This window comes from Engystomops pustulosus, chromosome 5 (genome assembly GCF_040894005.1).
Source record: "Engystomops pustulosus chromosome 5, aEngPut4.maternal, whole genome shotgun sequence".
Taxonomy (NCBI): domain Eukaryota; kingdom Metazoa; phylum Chordata; class Amphibia; order Anura; family Leptodactylidae; genus Engystomops; species Engystomops pustulosus.
In genome coordinates this window covers 15,333,931-15,355,829 of record NC_092415.1, presented here as the reverse complement: position 1 = coordinate 15,355,829, position 21,899 = coordinate 15,333,931, and the positions used below count along the sequence as shown (strand labels likewise).

The window sequence follows — 21,899 nt, the reverse complement described above, 5'->3', positions numbered from 1 at the left end:
ATACTCGAATATAATTAAAGTTTTTTAACACAAAAAAATCTTGAATTAAAATTGGTACTCACCTTTCTGAGGCCCCCGCAGGACCTCTTTTTCTTTGGTTAGCGGCAAATCCACTGACATCATAGTGTGCTCTCTGCCAGCGCGCACGGACCTGCCGCTGCAGAAGCACAGGAAGAAAGAGGTCCTGCGGAGGGGTGTTTTATATAGGGGGGGGGGCTGGCTGACTAGCTATATAATGGGGGCTGGCTGACTAGTTATATACTGGTGGCGGGCTGGTTGGTTGGCTATATACTGGTGGCGGGCTGGTTGGTTGGCTATATACTGGTGGCGGGCTGGTTGGTTGGCTATATACTGGTGGCGGGCTGGTTGGTTGGCTATATACTGGTGGCGGGCTGGTTGGTTGGCTGTATACTGGTGGCGGGCTGGTTGGTTGGCTGTATACTGGGGCAGGCTGGGTGGTTGGCTGTATACTGGGGCAGGCTGGGTGGTTGGCTGTATACTGGGGGCGGGCTGGTTGGTTGGCTGTATACTGGGGGGCGGGCTGGTTGGTTGGCTGTATACTGGGGGCGGGCTGGTTGGTTGGCTGTACACTGGGGGCGGGCTGGTTGGTTGGCTGTATACTGGGGGCGGGCTGGTTGGTTGGCTGTATACTGGGGGCGGGCTGATTGGCTGGCTGTATACTGGGGGCGGGCTGGTTGGCTGGCTGTATACTGGGGGCGGGCTGGGTGGTTGGCTGTATACTGGGGGCGGGCTGGGTGGTTGGCTGTATACTGGGGGCGGGCTGGGTGGTTGGCTGTATTCTGGGGCTGGGTGGTTGGCTGTATACTGGGGGCAGGCTGGGTGGTTGGCTGTATAATGGGGGCAGGCTGGGTGGTTGGCTATATACTGGGGGCAGGCTGGGTGGTTGGCTGTATACTGGGGGCGGGCTGGTTGGTTGGCTGTATTCTGGGGCAGGCTGGGTGGTTGGCTGTATACTGGGGGCAGGCTGGGTGGTTGGCTGTATACTGGGGGCAGGCTGGGTGGTTGGCTGTATACTGGGGGCGGGCTGGTTGGTTGGCTGTATTCTGGGGCAGGCTGGGTGGTTGGCTGTATACTGGGGGCAGGCTGGGTGGTTGGCTGTATACTGGGGGCAGGCTGGGTGGTTGGCTGTATACTGGGGCAGGCTGGGTGGTTGGCTGTATAATGGGGGCAGGCTGGGTGGTTGGCTATATACTGGGGGCGGGCTGGTTGGTTGGCTGTATTCTGGGGCAGGCTGGGTGGTTGGCTGTATACTGGGGGCAGGCTGGGTGGTTGGCTGTATACTGGGGGCAGGCTGGGTGGTTGGCTGTATACTGGGGGCAGGCTGGGTGGTTGGCTGTATACTGGGGCAGGCTGGGTGGTTGGCTGTATAATGGGGGCAGGCTGGGTGGTTGGCTATATACTGGGGGCTGGCTGGATGGCTATTTACTAGGGGCTGGCTGGCAATATAATGGGAGTAGGCTGGCTGACTAGCTATATACTGGGGCAGGGGACTGAATAACTGCATTCTGGGGCAGAGGCTGGCTATATACTGGGGACTGGCTGGCTATATACTGGGGGATGAGTAACTATATATAATGGGAGCCAAGGGGCTTGCTTGCTATATACTGGTAGGCATGGGGCTGAATAGCTGTATAATCGGGCTTGCTATATACTGATGACTGGTTGACTGTATACTGGGGGCAGGGGGCTGAATAGCTATATATACTGGGAGGCAGTGGGCTGCCTGGCTATATAGTGGAGGCATGTGTGGGCTGACTACTGGGTGAATGCTGTTACCAATGCATTTCCAACCCTAGGCTTATACAGGCGGTCCCCTATTTAAAAACACCTGACTTACATACAACCCCTAGTTACAAACGGACCACTGGATATTGGTAATTTATTGTACTTTAGCCCTAGGCTACAATAATCAGCTGTAACAGGTATCACAGGTGTCTGTAATGAAGCTTTAGTGTTAATCTTGATTCTTCTGACAATCCAACATTTTTAAAATCCAATTGTCACAGAGGCCAAAAAAGTTCTGGCTGGGATTACAATGATAAAATATACAGTTCCGACTTACATACAAACTCAACTTAAGAACAAACCTACAGACCCTATCTTGTATGTAACCCGGGGACTGCCTGTACTCGAGTCAATAGGTTTTTTGTGATAAAATTGGGTACCTTGGCTTATACTCGGGTCGGCTTATACTTGAGTATATACCAGTATATATATTGCTAGTTATTAATATTCTGTTTTATCATTATTCTCATTCTATGTTTTCTATGACAATACCCACATGACACTATGGGAGAGCCTGGCCCTGAGTGGTAGTGGGTAAAGCAGTGATAAATCTCCCCCTATGTGGCCGTGTTCCCTCGTCACACATTGCTGTTTCTCATTACACAAGGCCACATTAAAAAAAAATTCTCATCAAGAGCTCTCATTTATTTTCAGCGCTTGGCTAATCACTGAGCGCACATTTATGTTTTTCTTTTATTTACGCATCAGTGACCCACATTGATAAATGATCCTGTAAAACTGTTCCATTTGTACCATTTAGCACAGAATTGCCTCATATTTATAGCTTTTTTTTTTAGACCTGACCCTGGCACCCTGTTCACACTGCATGGCCGCTGACTTGTGGGGCTCTCGTGACCACTGCACCAGTCACTGACCTCCGTAGTCAAATGTACCGGAACAGCGATGTCACTTCCCTGACATCACCTTTCTTGCACATGTGACTTGAGTGGGGATGAGCGGATCCGGTCAGGTTTGGTTTTGCAGAGTTTGGCCGAACCTGAGGGTGGCTCATCGCTTCCAGTAACGCCCACTATTGGCCCTGTCACAGATTGGGATTGGACAGCCCTGACCCCCAGAATGACTTCACGTTGACAATAACATCACACTCTCATCTCCTGTAAAGTTTTGATGACTTTCTATTTCTACCACAGTGTTTGACCGTTTGACTTCCCAAATCTTTTTATAGAACCACCGATACTCTGCAAGCACAATACAAAGTGGCGATCGTGTCATCGTACCGCGTCCTCCCTACTACTCAACCCTGGAAGTGAGAAGTCCCTGGGAAAAAAAAGGTCGCCGTAAACTTTCATCCCTATTTATCACTGAGATTTATGTAATAGATAAATATTGTTATGGGAAACATTCAGCAGTTACCATGGAAACAGTTATTTGATCTTGCAATAATTAGCTAAGCATTTGGTTGCACAATTCTTTTGCAATCGCCCCATTGCATAGAAGTAGCCTTTGTTTGAAAAAGGAAATCTGGAAAGATGGCAATATGCATGTGTCGCTGGCATTTAAACAGTTAACACCTTCTGCCATTGGTGGCAGAAGCGCTCGCAGGTGTTACCGGAGGTTGAGCCACAACACCGTACCCGGACTTCATGCTGAAATTCGCATCCATGGACCCATGTCCGCAACGTTCGGCACGGAGCACAACATTGTGGGTTCGGGTCCACTCATCTCTATATGTGACCACTGGGACCATTGATTGGATACAGAACTTCTCACAATGAGATCTCACCATTTTGCTGGGGGCCTGGACTAAAAGAAGTGGCAATGGGGCTGTGATGCTGAAGCAGAATGCTTAGGGGTAAGGTAAAGTTCTCCTTACAGAGACTGCCAATTAAGGCCACCGTGTAGGCGTTGACACTCCACTAGGGGATTTTGGGAAAGTTTTCCCAAATGGGATACAGAAAACCCACGCCATGATGAATTTCTATTTCTGCCACAGTGTAACATGAATTTTTGAGTTCCCAAATCTTTATATAGAACCACCGATCATCTACGAGCAGAATACAAGGTGATGTTCGTGTCATCGTACTGCGTCCTCCCAATTTCTTTTGCCATCTTTTTTTTGATTGACATCTTACAAAACCACCGGTGGGTGTTCATGTTCACCGGGACAACCCTTAAACACCAATAGTTTAGATTTTTTTTTAATAAAGACATTCAAAAGATATCAACATAAAAATTATACACGGACAATTGAAGTTATGGACAAATTCGTAGAAATGTTTTTCCTATGACATGTGCGCAACTCTGTCTTTAATGTCTGTATACATTCATCCTTCAATAGCCTTATGGATATAAACTCAACTGTAGGATGCCAAGACTTAGGTGTCCACCAGTTCTATATTGGATGGGTCTTCTATATCTAAGACTTGGAAAACCTTTAACTACCTTTCATAACTCTTGGTCCCCAGAATGAGTGGAAAAGAATTGTCACCAGCAGATGCCCCAAACCAGAAATGGCCAAAAGTCAGAACCAAGAGTTGAGTTGCACAACAGGAATTACAATAAGCAGGAGAAAGGTTGAGTTTGATCCTTCTCTGCCTCGTTGACTTCAACACCAAGTGACATGTCATACATTAGGTCGTCTTTATGTAGACTACCAGGGCCTGACGTTTTGTCCAGTTAACAGTTTCCTTGAGAACCCAAGAGCACCTTATTAAAACAGAAGGGAAGCCTCCACCAAAGAGAGAAGCCATTGCTGGGGCTACATAGGCAACAGGTTACGGCCACCGGCGGGCATTTGGCATACAACCGAGCAGCAGAGGGTTTAAAGAAGTTGGCAATGGCCATGGAGCCACGTTGTTTGAACCATTAGTGAATAACAAGGTACCACCTTTAGAGGGCCTTTTGACAATCGTCAAACAACAATCATTCCACTACGTTCATAGTTCAGTAGTAACCCATATACATTCTGTACTCAGCTAGATGACCTCAAGAATTATGACCTTAAGTGAAATTTTGCAATTGTGGCACCACTTGTTTTCTGCAAACGGAAGAGTCCTGAAGCTTCATCGCTACAAAGGAAAACGTGTGTGACTTCCAAGACCTTTTACATTTTTCGTAACTCTTACTAATACTGTTGCAAGTCCAATGCTCCCATTACTCACAATACAAACAAATGGCCTGAAATTGAATGGAAATGTAGTCATGCTGAATCAGGTGACATAGTCCATCTACCCTACATCCGTCTTGGCAATTATTGCTAGCCCTAGGCGAAGCAATGGCATATGATTCAGGGTGAAGGAATCTACTTTATCACTCATTTCTTCTCTCCCGCTTTCTTCCTGCCCAGCAGTCTTGTGTTTTCTCCTTTTCCTGTTAAAAGATAGAAAGGAAAAGTGGCAGAACAATTGTCTGTGATGCAACGATGGCTTAGGGATGAGGGAAATCTGTAAGTCAAGGAGAAGGATTTCTTGGCTCAAATGGAATTTCCCATCATTAAACTATATAAAAGTTTTAAGGGTTCCCGGAGTTGAGATGCCTACAGCCATCTTATTCCTTGGTTTCGGAAGAGGTGGCTTCTCTAGACAAGTTTCCCTCCAGCACTTTTGTAAAATGAATGGAAACCTTGTTATGCCCTGAGTCAAAGTTGTTCTCCATATGGTTGAGAGCATGGAATACTGGAATCCCAATGTTTTGATCATATCTGGTTTGGGATAGTTCTCAGTTTGGGGTACGCATCTTATTGATTACCAGCCACATTGTGAAAATTTGTGATGATCCAGGCAACCAGAACTTAATTCTTCGCCTTTACTTTGGGAAAATGTAGCGTTCAAGTGTAATGTGAACAGTGTTCTGTATGTTGTGGAAATGTACTGGGAATACCAAGAAATTCTACAACTTCTAAATGGGGAACTACTGAAATATTTTCAACAATATTTTCATAAAACCTATTCTCTTCCTCATAAATCATCTGCAAGATTTATATGTGGATCCTCCATTCTCTGGAATTTGCTTGACTGGTCGGGCTTCAACCATTCTTTAAAATCTTCAAAAGTAAGCTGGAAAGCCACCTTTGAGGAATGAGCTTTTAGCCTACAGATAGGGCACTACTCAACTACAGTGTGCTATTTTGATAGCAAGTGTAGTCCAATAGAGTACCCCAATATCTACAACAACTCTCTACAGCCATACAATATCCCTGCCAATATAAATTACTACATATGCATGTTGAAGGGACGCGAACTATGTGATCAACGAGAGGAGAATGGACACAGACTGGCAATGGGATCATAGACTACAATGGTGGAGATCCATTGCAATCACAATGGCATTCAAAAGAACCCGAAGTGGTAATGTCTCATTTCCACCACTTACTATATATAAAAAATACTTACAGTATTGTGACTTAGGCTTTCAGCTGTGAAGACCCACTTATTTTTCCATTCTACTTTTGTCAATGTTTGTCCCCCCCATGCTAATGTGTAACGTAAAGCCTATCCAGGTCACCCGGGGTTATGAAGCTGTCAAGTCAGGATGCACGAAGCGATGGAAGCATCATCAATTAACCAAGACTGTACTACTTAGAATGTGCCTTCATTAGCACAAACAAGGCTATTTATACAACCGCCAGGTCCTTGGGTGCTCCCACAGTTAATAATTGCGCCTGGCACATGTGACGGGCTGCGGGCATTCATTTGTTAATGTTTCATCATGTTCTGACCTAGATGATCTCGTTCTCAGCAATTTTTGCTGCCTGCTCTCCAGTGGGTCTGGAAATGGGACTTTTTTCGTTGCCCCATGCAACCAAAATTTTAGATGAGGTAGCAGAGACCCACAAAATTATAGAATGTTAAAATGATTTGGCGCTTGACAAGGGTTCTGTTCTCCATGAATGATGGATCCTCTTGACAAATTATAGGGTGTCTGGTTTCTGCCAAGGCTTTTCTATTTTTGAAGGTAAATATAGCAATTTCGACTTCACTATTCTTTTTGTTAAAAAATTCCAGTTTTAACTGAAAGGAGAAAAAATGCTGCATGTGTCGAGCCATATAGATTGGAAGGAAGTAGGCAGAATTTACCAATTTCATCAATACCTTTAAACCATCTGATATGATTGTCCCGAATGTCCCTTGAGGGACTAAGTCGAAAAATGGATTAGGCAGTTGGATTTCAGCATGCAGGTTCTGGAAGGGACATAGGACATATTGAGGTTGATGGGAAGATGGAGTTGTCGACTGAACAGGCCCCTCCCATCTACACCTCTCCATGTCTCATGCATCGTCTCAGCATGTCATGTGACCGGGATGATATGCAACATTTACCCCGTGTATGCATCTGATCACATGAAATCACAGCAACCTCCATAGAACTCTACTTCTCCCCATCCTCCATAGAGGCTTGTTGTGATTTCATGGGATCAGTTACATACATTGAGTAGATGCTGCAAATGTAACAGGACCTTAGATGACATCACCCTGGTCACATGTCATGAAGTGCCCAATAATGTAACAGAGCGCTCTCTCAATGTTCAAAACAGCAGTAGGACCTGTCAATCAGGAAAAAGGAGGAGGGGCAGTGCAGCGATCACCGTATATACTGGACCCCATTACAATCATTGGACTTACATCAGGTGAGTTGCTATAAGTTTACAAACTGATTTGTTAACATTGCAGCCATGGAAAGGAACCATTTAGGGACAAAGTATTTATTTTGGGTGGGTTTTGGGTTTGCGTGACAAATTTTTTATCACACATTTCATACTTTTAGCACATATGTGTCATAAGTCTGCTACCAGAGAACATAAGCCTTAAACATGCAGATGCTTGAACACTCTAGAATAGCTCAATTATAATAAATTTGATATTTTGTATCCGCCCTTTATGATGTGTTCTTTACCCTCAAAAACATGAGAAGAATGAGCTTGTTCTGTAGTGTGTTATGTATAGATGTATGGGGTCGCTATTCTTGTATTATACCTTTTAATGGCTCATTATGTTGTTTAGAATACAAAATAAAATCCTTCTTCCAGAATTTGGCCATTTAACAGTCAATACACAAGCACCTACCTACTACAAAATTAACTATTTCAGGTCAAGAATTTTCCCTTCTTGTGTAATAAAAAAAGAGGTTTCAACATAATTTATCATAGAGGGACACAGTAGTATCTTTAACTACATCATTTACAGGAAAAGATTGGAAGGAAGTACTATCTGTGCCTAAATCATTTACAAGAAGCGACAAAGGCAGTTCTACCTACACCGATGGATGAGTCAGGTCAAGCCAAGTTTATCAACAGAACATGGATTCCAAAACTTTCTAAAACTTTTACTTTTTATTATTTCTCATGTTGACGCATTTTGGACTTAATTCATTTTGTTATGTTATGACTAAAGGGCGCAAGTCCGAAATGTGTCGACATGTATTTCTGTATGGCTTTGAATGAGATATAATAAAAAGAAAAGTTTTAGAATATCTGATAAAGTGCTGGAATCCATTTTCTTTCTACTATGTATGCACGCTGATCATGCGTGCTCCGTTTGGGGGCAGAGAGCTGGAGTTTACATTGTTCTCTTGATAGAATAACAAAGTCCTGAATCTGAGCAAAAAGGAAGGTAAATTCAGATCAGATGTCAGGTCATCAACAGAAGAGACTCCAGAATCTGGGTTTATTGTCTTAGAAGAGGAACGGAGGAACAATACAGATATTAAAGTCATGGAACACCTTTATAGGCAAAAGCATAAAGGTTTGTCTTATGATAATCCATATGTTATCCATATGCTCCCAATTTATTTCATCCTTTCACTCTTATACACTCACCGGCCACTTTATTAGGTACACCTGTCCAACTGCTCGTTAACACTTAATTTCTAATCAGCCAATCACATGGCGGCAACTCAGGCATGTAGACATGGTCAAGACAATCTCCTGCAGTGCAAACCGAGCATCAGTATGGGGAAGAAAGGTGATTTGATGCCTTTGAACGTGGAAGGGCTGGTCTGAGTATTTCAGAAACTGCTGATCTACTGGGATTTTCACGCACAACCATCTCTAGGGTTTACAGAGAATGGTCCGAAAAAGAAAAATCATCCAGTGAGCGGCAGTTCTGTGGGCGGAAATGCCTTGTTGATGCCAGAGGTCAGAGGAGAATGGGCAGACTGGTTCGAGCTGATAGAAAGGCAACAGTGACTCGAATCGCCACCCGTTACAACCAAGGTAGGCAGAAGAGCATCTCTGAACGCACAGTACGTCGAACTTTGAGGCAGATGGGCTACAGCAGCAGAAGACCACACTGGGTGCCACTCCTTTCAGCTAAGAACAGGAAACTGAGGCTACAATTTGCACAAGCTCATCGAAATTGGACAGTAGAAGATTGGAAAAACGTTGCCTGGTCTGATGAGTCTCGATTTCTGCTGCGACATTCGGATGGTAGGGTCAGAATTTGGCGTCAACAACAATATCAACGGTTCAGGCTGGTGGTGGTGGTGTCATGGTGTGGGGAATATTTTCTTGGCACTCTTTGGGCCCCTTGGTACAACGCCACAGCCTACCTGAGTATTGTTGCTGACCATGTCCATCCCTTTATGAGCACAATGTACCCTGTAACATCTGATGGCTACTTTCAGCAGGATAATGCGCCATGTCATAAAGCTGGAATCATCTCAGACTGGTTTCTTGAACATGACAATGAGGTCACTGGACTCAAATGGCCTCCACAGTCACCAGATCTCAATCCAATAGAGCATCTTTGGGATGTGGTGGAACGGGAGATTCGCATCATGCATGTGCAGCCGACAAATCTGCGGCAACTGTGTGATGCCATCATGTCAATATGGACCAAAATCTCTGAGGAGCTTCCAGCACCTTGTTGAATCTATGCCACGAAGAATTGAGGCAGTTCTGAAGGCAAAAGGGGGTCCAACCCGTTACTAGCATGGTGTACCTAATAAAGTGGCCGGTGAGTGTATGTCAATATTTCTCAGAATAGTCCTGGTAGCAAACAAACTATTTGGAATACAAGCCATAGGTCAGGGCAGGTGGCAGACAGACAGAATTCAAGGAAAAAGCAAGAGGTTAGGGCTGCCAGGTATAGATCACTGTCGGGTCAAGCTGATGCCATAACCAGAACGTAGTCCAGACGGGGGTCACAACACAGAAATCCAGATATAGAACCCAAGGAACCACAGTGCTCAGGCAACTTCCATAGGTAGAAGGTGTCTTATAAGAGGTGAGCACTGATTTCCACCGGAAACATTAGGATCAAGCAGAATGGCCATTTAAAGATGATGCCTACAGGCTTAGGACCATAAAGTTACCACCCGTAGCAGCAGGCATGTGGCCAGAACACAGGAACACTTGAAGGTTTCACATAGTCTAGGAGCAAGACCCCCGGATCATATTTACATCGCCAATCAGATATGTCATCTCTGACCCCTTTTCTGCATGCTTCATTTTCCCGTGATCCTCTGTATGACCCTCAAGTTTTATTAAAAGTATAATTTCTGCCTTATATAATTGACCAGAAGCCAATAACATACTAGATAAGTCCATGCAACTCACCTGACTCCCGATACCTACCTCTTCTCACAATAAGTGTGGTGCCCCCTGCCTCCTGCTTAAATGAGCTGCCAAGGAGAAACCTATAACAAGCAGAAAGTTGAGGAGACATGTTGTATTAGTGTCACATAGGAATACAATTGTTGAGTTGGGGGGAAAGTCGATAAAGGAAGCTGCTGCTTTGGCTGTCATGCACCTTCATGCAACATTTACGGTTTACTCCCACGCCATGACTAGTCACGCGGGAGGAATCTCAGTCATTTGCGTTGCTAATAAATTGCTTTGTGTGATTACCACCAACTTCTGGTCGAATGTGGACAGGATATAGAAATAGCGAAGGGTCTACTTTACTTCAATGATGACAGGATGACGAGGTGTGAATATTCAGATTGGTGAGACATACATTGTACTTTGTTGATATTGCTGTGTGATTTAGCAGATGACTACAACGGACAAGCCTGGACCCGGCATATTACACTACTTTACCTAAAACCATGATCTCGATTTGTATCCAGCCATTGTTGAACACTTGGATGTATGTCTGTCTCTGCCTCCTTACACCTTCTTAGAATCGCTCATTGTGAAATTTTGTAAATGATTTATGAGAGCCACAGAATGAACTAATACAGGTGAAGTTACAATATGTGACACAGTAACGATGGGGCTCGCAGAATCCTGATTTCGTCATACTTTTTATGTAGAATCTGTCCGATCAGACAAGCTCTTAAAGGCTACAAGCTCTTAAACCTATCCCAGTATTTATCATTAACATTCATTTTCTGCCTTTGTCTGTTGTATTGCCTGTGTAACCTCTTCACCTAGCTGACTGTCCTGCTGTATCTAACAAACAATCAACATTACTCTTAACTTTGCTTGTTGAGCCTCGCACATCAATGTGAAGTGCCCAATCTAGTGCAGCTAGGATCTCCTAGTAGTAGTAAGTAGGCAAAGGTAAAACAAAAAAAAAGCTAATAATTTTAAAGGGTTCTTAAAAAAAAAACTACAAGATTTGTTGTCTATCCTTGACATTCACCATCAATATCAGATCAGTGGGTGTCTCGCATTCGGCACCCTACAAATCACCTGCTTAAAGTGTTCTAAAACTTACAAAACATATGAAAATTAGCAACATTTGCACTTTATATTTCCACTTGCTGAGTTATCAAATTACCTAAAAGTATATAGAAAGTGTAATTAACTGAGGGATGAGAGGGAACAGGCAAATACAGACCCAGCTGGTGCTTATTGTAAGTTTCTATCTCACCCCTAGTGCTTTATTCATCAGTACAGGTCACATATGAGTGAACCTAACTAAAGCCAAAAATCCACTTATCACAAAGCGCCGACACAGCAATTTAATCTTCCTGCTCTGCCACAGCTTTCAGTTGTTTTGGCATCTTGAGGACGGCAGTTTGGTATAAAGATGAAGGGGAAATTTGGATAATCATTGTAGCTTCCCTCCAGGAAGAATTGCAGGGCAGGAGCCAATGAGCCCAGTCCAAACCTCATTGATCCTTGTGCAGTCCCAGGTAATGTTGCTTTAAAATATTGCTGGGCTACCTAGGACTGCAGGAGGATCCTGCAACTCAATCAACCTGTCAGGCAAAAAAAGGTGTTGACGCAGGTTCCCCATCACTGTTTTTTGGGACCCTGCTGATGCTTCTGAAGCGGGAGAGAAGATAGACAAATGGAATTTTCTATCTCTCCCCCGGTGCTTTACCGAGATCTGTATGGATCGGTGTTAATTAATAATATCCTGACTCTGCTAATGGTTTTGAAAGAGTAAGCAAAAAAAGAGAAACAAGCACAGAAACAAATCTGCAGGAGCTAATAGTAGGTTTCTATCTCACCCCAAGTGCTTTATACACATCATCACACATTAGTATTTCTCTACGATGCTTCTGAGTGAATGTGTGTTACCTAGAAGATCCTCCTCTACTTTCTATGTGTAGTCTATGGGAGACATCATATCATCTAGTCTCCCGTTCGTAGACCACTAAGAATTCAAGGTAGAGCCTGCAGAGGGGAAAACTGCTAAACAATCTGAATACGAGTCATATAGTGGTCAGAATTAGTTCCTGAGTTATCTGAGAGGAAAGGTGTTCTGCTTGAAGTTACTTTTAGCCCCAAATCTTTCTTTTCGGAAAACATGGGAATCTCTTGACCGGCAGCAGAAATGGGCTGGAGGCCAAGCGGCCCTAAACCTACTGCCGGGTTCCCTCTAATGTGTAACTTGAAGCAAAACTGGTGCACTGTGTATACCCACGCAACTCGTGAGCCCCGGACTGTACACAAGTTTCAACATTGTCCAATTGCATGATAGAGGGAGGGGCAACTCCTAAAATAGTTTGGTGTAATTTGCGCCATCTACTGGCCGCCTTTAGCACAATATCTGACACATTGGGGCACATTTACTTACCTGTCCCGTTGACGCTGCCGATCTGGAATGTCCGAGGATTTGGAGCTGCTGCGATTCACTAAGAACGTGCATCCAATTCCCTGCATGTGTCGCTTCCCTGCTGAGCTACGCCGGAGTTCACCACCTTCTCCCCGGTGCATGTAAGTGCTGATCTTGCGATACAATTTTATTTTTTAAATTCCGTTGTTTGTCCGAATCAGTCGGGTTGTCCGATGGACCCCTCCCACCCCCGATTTGTGACCCATGAAAGCCGGTACCACAATCCGATTGCGTGCGCCAAAAACCCGGGGCAATTCAGCGCAAAACGGAAAAATTTGGAAAACCAGACGGAAATGTGTCCGACGGACCCTTAGTAAATGTGCCCCTTTAGGTCCAGGGGTATCTCTGAATTAGACTTCTTTGGCCAGTGTAACCCCGAGCACATGCTGACCTGTTGTCAATTTTAAGAGTTTTCTCAAAGGCTTGTCTGCCATTGTATTCGTTCTGCGCAAAGTCAGAGCTTGTCGCTGCAGGGAATGGGCTGGGACCCAGCGCTACAAAGCATTTATTTACATGGAGTTTTGCAGGAATTTACCGCAACCTTGTCTGACGCAGGAGGCTACAGATAAACAGCATCTTGTACAGACATAACACTTGGGCTGGTTTTTCTGCAAAGACTCTGTGATCAGCATGTAAGAGCATGGAGGACCATTATAATCACTGTCACAGGTAGCGGAAGCTTCCATAGGGGAGGTATGTGATCCTTACCCAAACACAATGTACAACTATTGTAATCTTATCTTACATGTCTAATTTTCTACTCCATTTTAACTTTTACCTGCAAAGGTTAATGATGAAACATTTTATCCTGTACTGATCCTGAGTTACCTCCTGTATTATACTCCAGAGCTGCACTCACTATTCTGCTGCTGGTGCAGTCACTGTGTACATACATGACATTACTTATCCTGTACTGATCCTGAGTTACATCCTGTATTATACCCCAGAGCTGCACTCACTGTTCTGCTGCTGGTGCAGTCACTGTGTACATACATGACATTACTTATCCTGTACTGATCCTGAGTTACATCCTGTATTATACTCCAGAGCTGCACTCACTATTCTGCTGCTGGTGCAGTCACTGTGTACATACATGACATTACTTATCCTGTACTGATCCTGAGTTACATCCTGTATTATACTGCAGAGCTGCACTCACTATTCTGCTGCTGGTGCAGTCACTGTGTACATACATGACATTACTTATCCTGTACTGATCCTGAGTTACATCCTGTATTATACTCCAGAGCTGCACTCACTATTCTGCTGCTGGTGCAGTCACTGTGTACATACATGGCATTACTTATCCTGTACTGATCCTGAGTTACATCCTGTATTATACTCCAGAGCTGCACTCACTATCTGCTGCTGGTGCAGTCACTGTGTACATACATGACATTACTTATCCTGTACTGATCCTGAGTTACATCCTGTATTATACTCCAGGGCTGCACTCACTATTCTGCTGGTGCAGTCACTGTGTACATACATGACATTACTTATCCTGTACTAATCCTGAGTTACATCCTGTATTATACTCCAGAGCTGCACTCACTATTCTGCTGCTGGTGCAGTCACTGTGCACATACATGACATTACTTATCCTGTACTGATCCTGAGTTACATCCTGTATTATACTCCAGAGCTGTACTCACTAATCTGCTGCTGGTGCAGTCACTGTGCACATACATGACATTACTTATCCTGTACTGATCCTGAGTTACATCCTGTATTATACCCCAGAGCTGCACTCACTATTCTGCTGCTGGTGCAGTCACTGTGTACATACATGACATTACTTATCCTATACTGATCCTGAGTTACATCCTGTATTATACTCCAGAGCTACACTCACTATTCTGCTGCTGGTGTAGTCACAGTGTACATACATGACATTACTTATCCTGTACTGATCCTGAGTTACATCCTGTATTACAGCTGCACTCACTATTCTGCTGCTGGTGTAGTCACTGTACATACATGACATTACTTATCCTCTACTGATCCTGAGTTACATCCTGTATTATACCCCAGAGCTGCACTCACTATTCTGCTGCTGCTGCAGTCACTGTGTACATACATGACATTACTTACCCTGTACTGATCCTGAGTTACATCCTGTATTATACCACAGAGCTGCACTCACTATTCTGCTGCTGGTGCAGTCACTGTGTACATACATGACATTACTTATCCTGTACTGATCCTGAGTTACATCCTGTATTATACTCCAGAGCTGCACTCACTATTCTGCTGCTGGTGCAGTCACTGTGTACATACATGACATTACTTATCCTGTACTGATCCTGAGTTACATCCTGTATTATACCCCAGAGCTGCACTCACTATTCTGCTGCTGGTGCAGTCACTGTGTACATACATGACATTACTTACCCTGTACTGATCCTGAGTTACATCCTGTATTATACCACAGAGCTGCACTCACTATTCTGCTGCTGGTGCAGTCACTGTGTACATACATGACATTACTTATCCTGTACTGATCCTGAGTTACATCCTGTATTATACCCCAGAGCTGCACTCACTATTCTGCTGCTGGTGCAGTCACTGTGTACATACATGACATTACTTATCCTGTACTGATCCTGAGTTACATCCTGTATTATACCCCCAGAGCTGCACTCACTATTCTGCTGCTGGTGCAGTCACTGTGTACATACATGACATTACTTATCCTGTACTGATCCTGAGTTACATCCTGTATTATACCCCAGAGCTGCACTCACTATTCTGCTGGTGCTCTTTTGGCTAATACCGGTAACAGGGAAATGACATGAAGAGTAAATGTAAAGAATCTTTATTATGCCATATTCATGAAACTGTTGCACCATTGTTACTGGCACGAGTGAGTGCAACTTTAAAGACTCATGAGTGACTTATTCCTGGAAGCTTCCTTGTGCTCACTACATGAGCGCATGACCTGATGGGACAAATCAGTGCACAACTATGGATATTGATGTTGACACGTAGACTATACAGAAGATACTGAGAATTCCGGGATTTTCCTTGTCCAAAGCCACAAGGAGGGACCATGAATTTGTAGGGATATGTTGCATTATTTTTAATTGTCCACCCTACGGACTGTCGCCTGCCATGTCTATGAAGCAGGGGCCTCCTCTTATCAGAAAAAGTCGTGTGCGAGTAAAAAAATTCTATGAATTTTAACAAAAATAATTCTGTTTATATACATTTACAAGAAACGCCATCAGGCTGGAAAGGAATGTAGCTCAGCAAGAAGAGGTTGTGTCCCCAATGACAGCTCAGGATGACGGGGCAAACAAGAGTTGCTTCACTTTTTTCCCAGAGAAGAATTTCAAAGTTTTACATTATCTACATCAGAGTCTTCCAGGAAACGGGCCAATAACTCGCAGCGAGCAAACTCCCTGCTTGTTTTGAAGAAGGTTATCAGAGATTACCCTCTGAGCAAGCGATTTTCACAGAACCCGGTAATATAGGTCACTTACATATTATGTAGCATAGGCTGGCGGGCTTAAAGGGCAGCTCCACCAAAGAGTCACAGTCATCGGAATGGGGCAATAAATGTTCACTAAAATAAATGGTAGAGACATTTTTACAAAGCGGTTTTGATGTAGACCTCTCATTTTATCCTTATTGCAGAGAGTCCTTTCCAGTTATAAGGTTCTCGAAGTCTATGGAGAGGGAAGGGACAACCTTGTCTAAGGGCAGTGGTCCGTTTTCTGTCCCGTTTATTTCTTAACCAGACAAAATGCTGGATTTAGCCGAAAATCTTACATCTTACGTCCACAAAATCGCTCATTTTGTGGACGTAATGAGGAGCAAGTTCAATTGGGTCTCTAAGACCCCCGATGTTGCTGAAACGGGAGGCTAAAATCTCAGTTCTGGGCCAGTGAGGAGGGAAGCATTGGGTATCTCCATAGGGAGCCTCAGGGACAGGAGTTGTGTGCTTGTCTGTAAGAGTCTGATAATACATCTGTATGGCACCTAGAGGGTGCGCCAGGGTAATCGTCTAATGTCATTGCTCTTGTTTTGTCTCCTAGTGGGTGTTCCTCAAGATTCCAGGGATCAGGCTTCGGATGACGATGAAGATATCGCAGTCACTCAGAGCATTGCAAATTTTACCTGTCCCATTACTCAGGTAGAGTATTCAACGTAATCCTCCTTCTAAATAACTGTAATGGGTTTTTTTTTTGAAGGACCTTCCCCAGGATACAGACAGGTGGGGATCTGCCAATATCCTACTGATCATCGTGAATAGGTAGATAAGCTCAGCAGGGTCCGCTACATACTTAGCACAGTGCTGTACATTGTATAGTGGTCATGCTTGGTATTGCAGTAGACAGAATCACCTCTATGTTACACTTGCAGTGTAAGGTTTGCTTGAGGAACTTTGCAAAGGGATCACTAAGCAAGAAGGACACTGGAAATGCCTTAAATTGGTCCGCACTGTGACCCGTGCTGTATTCACTCCCCCATTTCTCTCCATTGGGGTGTCCCTGACAATGGTCAGGGCAACCTCTTTCGTGGAGGTTCGGTCCTGGTGTATCCTATCCTAGTTTGAATTTCCATTTAAAGGGATTATCCCATGGTGAAATGTTATCCCCTTCCATCAGATTCGCTTTTATTCCCTTAAAGGGGCCTTCGCTTTCCCAATGTTGAGTGCGTTGCGCTCCTCGGTCCCCTCTCACCTGCAGATGTTTATATAACCCCGTGCAGTTCGAGATGCCTCATTCCAAGCTCCGATTGCACAACTTGTTTGGGGTCATCGCCCTCTAGGTCAGTGACCCCGCTGCACTTCTTTCTGCTTCATGTGCAAGTGGTCATCGGAGCATCAGTAAGATCAACCTTCATCCCGAGAAGCTTGTAGGACCTCGCTCCGAGCAGGACACCGCGTTCTTTCTTCATCCATGCGCTCTCATTTTAGAAACCTTATTTGCATAGTTATCTAATATAAAAAGAGACACCTGTCAGTCTCGATGAGCTCATCTCCGCTAATTTTATGGTGATCAAGCTGCAAGGGCATAATTACTAGAGCTGATTGACTGGAATTGGTTCCCCCGGCCCTCAGTGATATTAAAATATTGCATAGCTATTGCCATCATTGATCCTGAGGGTTTATTCAGGGAGAGGGGTAAGTTCTGTAAAAATGGTTGTGGCTTAGTGCGAAGGATATGTACTAAAGAATAATAATATTCATATCTGGGTGAGATAGAGCCATGGGTACACACAAGCCCTCTGGTGCATGCACAGTGCCCATGATGAAGGCATTATACCACCTTGTTTCATTGCAACATCACCCATTATCCAGAGCATGCACAGTGCAGTGTACTGTGTCCGGCTTCACTGCGCATGCGCCAGAGGCATCATGCCGATCTATTTAAGTGGACGAGACCTCCTATTCCATCCATATTTCTCTGTGTTGCAGCTACAGTTGAGCTCAATATGTTTGGCTCCACTAAAAGTTAGAGGCTGACCACTAAGAACAAACTTCACCAAGGTAAGTACTAGAGCCTAATAGGGCCAACCATACTGTACTTACCCCAGAAAAGTTTGTCTCTAGTCCCCGGGAGGAATGGATCATGTGACCTGCTAGGACTTGGGACATCCTGTGTATCGCCGGATCCTGGAGGAGGCCATGAAGTCATTAATGTCTATACACTCCCTCCATGAAAGCCACTACTATGTCACTAATTGAAGGGGTTGTGCCAAGGACATCCGCACACCCTCCAACCACAGATATGGGAGTGGTTATGACGGAGCGGGTGTGCATGTGGTAATAGATACATGGCCTCCTCCATCTGCTGGAGGGAGGATGTCACAGGAAGTCCTGAGTCCTGCTGCCTGTGTGTCACATGACCAGCCCTTCTGGTAGACTTGAGCTACTTTCACACTGCCATATGCCCATCGGGGCGAGCATACAGCCGTGCGCTGGAGATGAGGAAAGCTGCTCTACATAGTGATGCATGGCGCCCGGCCATAAACACGGATAAAGCAAGCTGCATCTTTTTTCTGTGCTGCCGGGTGCCATAGCTATTTATGGGAATGTGTATAGGCCGGATATACGTCCCCAAAACGTCAGTGTGAAAGGGGCATTGAGACCAACTTTACCAGGGTACATATAATATGGGTGACACTATTAGGGTCTTGCACTTACCCTGTTGAAGTTTAGTGAACAACCCCTTTAAAGGCTGTGAATAGGATTAGTTGCAGTTGACACCATCACCACCATCATCATCGCCCTGTACACCCACCACTGGCCTCGTGTCCTGATTTCAGGAGATGTCATACAGTTATCTTTGCAGATGAAGAAACTTAAGTCTCTTTGCAGATGGAGATGGTGAACCCAGTGAAAAACAAGGAGTGCGGTCACACGTACGAGAAAGAAGCCATCGAAAAGATGATTCAGAGGAGACACCAGCAGAAAAAAAATGCCAGGTGAGTTCCCAAAAATCAGTTTTAGTTCTTGATATTTAGATGGAAGTAAATCTGTGCAAAATGAGTGAGTGACCGACTGCTTCCCTGTACCCGAGGCATGGATCCCCTTTCACGTGGTCACGCTCACTAGTGTTTCTATACTACACCTTGTAATGGAGTCATGTATTCAGTACAGTTTTAATGCTGGCAGCTGCTCACATTCTCATCCCACTGTATTGCGCTTCTCTCGGGATATGTAAGGCACCTTCTCTATGGGAAGGTGCCTGAGCAATGGGATTATGCATATAGGATATTTAGAGAATTAGAAATGACATTAGGCTGCATATAATATTCTTTGGAGATTGTGATTTGTTTCAGTTTCCTGCTCCTGATTCACATAGTATCCTGTCTGTGTCGCCCTCCTAGGTGCCCAAAAATCGGCTGCGATGTCTCGGACATGAACGAATCTCATCTCGTTCCAGACACTGCCCTTAGGAGAGCCATCGAAGTGCACAAGAAGCAAAGTCAAACTAAGCAATGACAAGTACATAGGTCACAGTCCAGCCATGCTGCACGCACTCTGTGTCACCCCGGGGTAAGAGGGAGCAGGGGTGAAGGTGGGAGCAATCTGTAAGAACACACAAATTGCTCCCATACAATGCTCTGTTTATTTCAAGTCATACATTTTTTTATTGTTTGTTAATAAAGTTTACGTTTTGATGTTTTTTCCACAAACATTTTTTTTTCTATTGTATACGTAACCACCCACATTAGAATTATACGGTCATCAGATTACACAGGTGTCTTAAAGGGAACCTGTCACAAGGATTTAGGACCACAATTTCTTTATCCCTTTCCGAACCCCCAGGATGTAGTCGGGCTGCGGACGATGGGTGGTCTACAGATTCACTAAGGCCAGAAGCAGGTGCAGGTTTTGAGATCTGTAGAGTCCATTTCTGACGCATCGGACCTCCTGATATGTTCCAGTATTATTAAAGGGATCAGGTATCTGATTGTGTAGGGTCTCATAGCCCTGTTTCCACCATGATTGGCAGAACAGAGGACCACATCTACTCCTCATCTGCCTATACACAGCCGTTCACTCACCCGGACCGGTTCCCGGACAAGCACAGGGCCGGGCAGAGAAGGGAGGGGGAGTGACCTCTCCTCACCCCTCCCCTCTCCATTGAAAGACAAGCCGATGCTCTGCAAATCCGCCCAAATATATAGGACATGACCTTTATTTTGCTGCAAGGCCGCCTGACTTGGTCTTTTAAGGTGAGACACCATGTGCCATGACTCCATGGGTTTCCTAGACAAATTATAGGAACGCAGAAATTGTTGTATTGGATTTCCAGTATTACAGGACATTCTGCTATTCCTGGGGGTCCCCCAGGATTGATATATAAAAAATAAAACTCACATAAGCAGCGAGAGTCTTCTTATAATCCATTCTTAAAGGGACACTCCAGTCAAAGCTAATTAATAGAGAAAATACATGGTGCAGGGCCTGGAGGAAGGAGCAAGACTGATCATCGTACTCCTAGAACCTTGCACAAGGAATAAGCGGTGACTGGAGTGTTCCTTTAATGAATAAGGCTTGTTCTTTTCTGAAAATGAAAGGGGCTGCCCAGGTTTTGGAAAACGTGTCCCAGGAACAGCTTCACACCTGACTATGGGTAGTGCAGAGTATTGTAACTAAGCTCCATTCATCTCTATACCTGAACTGCAATACCAGCAGCTACCAGGGGTGGCGCTGTTTATGAAAGACAGCAGCCATGTTTATCAAAACTTACAAAGCCACTTTAAAGGGGTTGACTTTTTTGCCTAACCCTTTTCCAGGGTACTAGAGGACAACAGAGTAAGGAAACCCTTTATATTGAACAGACCTCGGCCCAGTTTCTTCAGATGTCCGATCTTTCTGGGTCCTGCGGGACATATCATTACATAGGACCGGAGCTAGTACATGGCTATATAGCGGTGATGGTGCAGGCGTCTCCTTCCTTACATTTCCTTGTAGCTGGAGATGATCAAGTGTGAGAAAACTAAATATTCTACTTTATTTGCAGCTGCCATAAAGCAGTCATGTACTGCTGCAATCTTCCAGACCACACAGGAAAGAAGTGTCCGTCTCCAATCTCCATCCCCGGAAACATCATAAAAATGTAGTTATATTATGACATTACTAAATGAATGAGACGTATGTTGGTTGACTCTCCAGTCTCCTCTGATTTGTACAGATCCCTTCATGTAGCAATAGGGACCTCCTGATGTGATGGGGCAACAGGTTAGTAATATATTACTGATATCACCCACATGACTGGGGCTTCTGTGGAATATATCCATTGCTCAAGCTGAAAGTGACATGTACTGATGTGTCCCAGCCCAGAGCCGAGCAGGTGGAGGATCCGTGTAATGCAGAATATGACTCACATATGACATGAGCCGCTGCAAAACCACAATGTGCAGGAAGTGACCACAGAACGGTAGTGAGAGTGCTATTTATACCTGATCTTATAATAGTCCTTCACGTATCAGGTATGTCACCAGCAGCTTCACAGTCATCACCCTGCACCATGGGGGAGCCCTAAATTATTTATCACTGAGGGGGTGTAAATACATATAGCCCATACTAGTGATATTTAATAGCTCCAACTAGTAATTCTTCTGGTGCAGTCAGGTGATCCTGAGTTACATCCTGTATTATAC

At 44.5% G+C, this 21,899-nt stretch overlaps 1 protein-coding gene across 1 annotated transcript in view; it reads left to right on the top strand.

Annotated features, from left to right (window-relative positions):
- NSMCE2 (NSE2 (MMS21) homolog, SMC5-SMC6 complex SUMO ligase) overlaps positions 1-19,925 on the top strand; it is a 125,403-nt gene extending 105,478 nt beyond the window's left edge. Inside the window, exons 5-7 of the mRNA XM_072151204.1 lie at positions 16,817-16,914; positions 19,105-19,211; positions 19,617-19,925. Coding sequence (XP_072007305.1) covers positions 16,817-16,914; positions 19,105-19,211; positions 19,617-19,731 — 320 coding nt within the window. The 3' untranslated portion in view covers positions 19,732-19,925. The remainder of the gene's footprint in view (positions 1-16,816; positions 16,915-19,104; positions 19,212-19,616) is intronic.
- Positions 19,926-21,899: the final 1,974 nt, after the last annotated feature.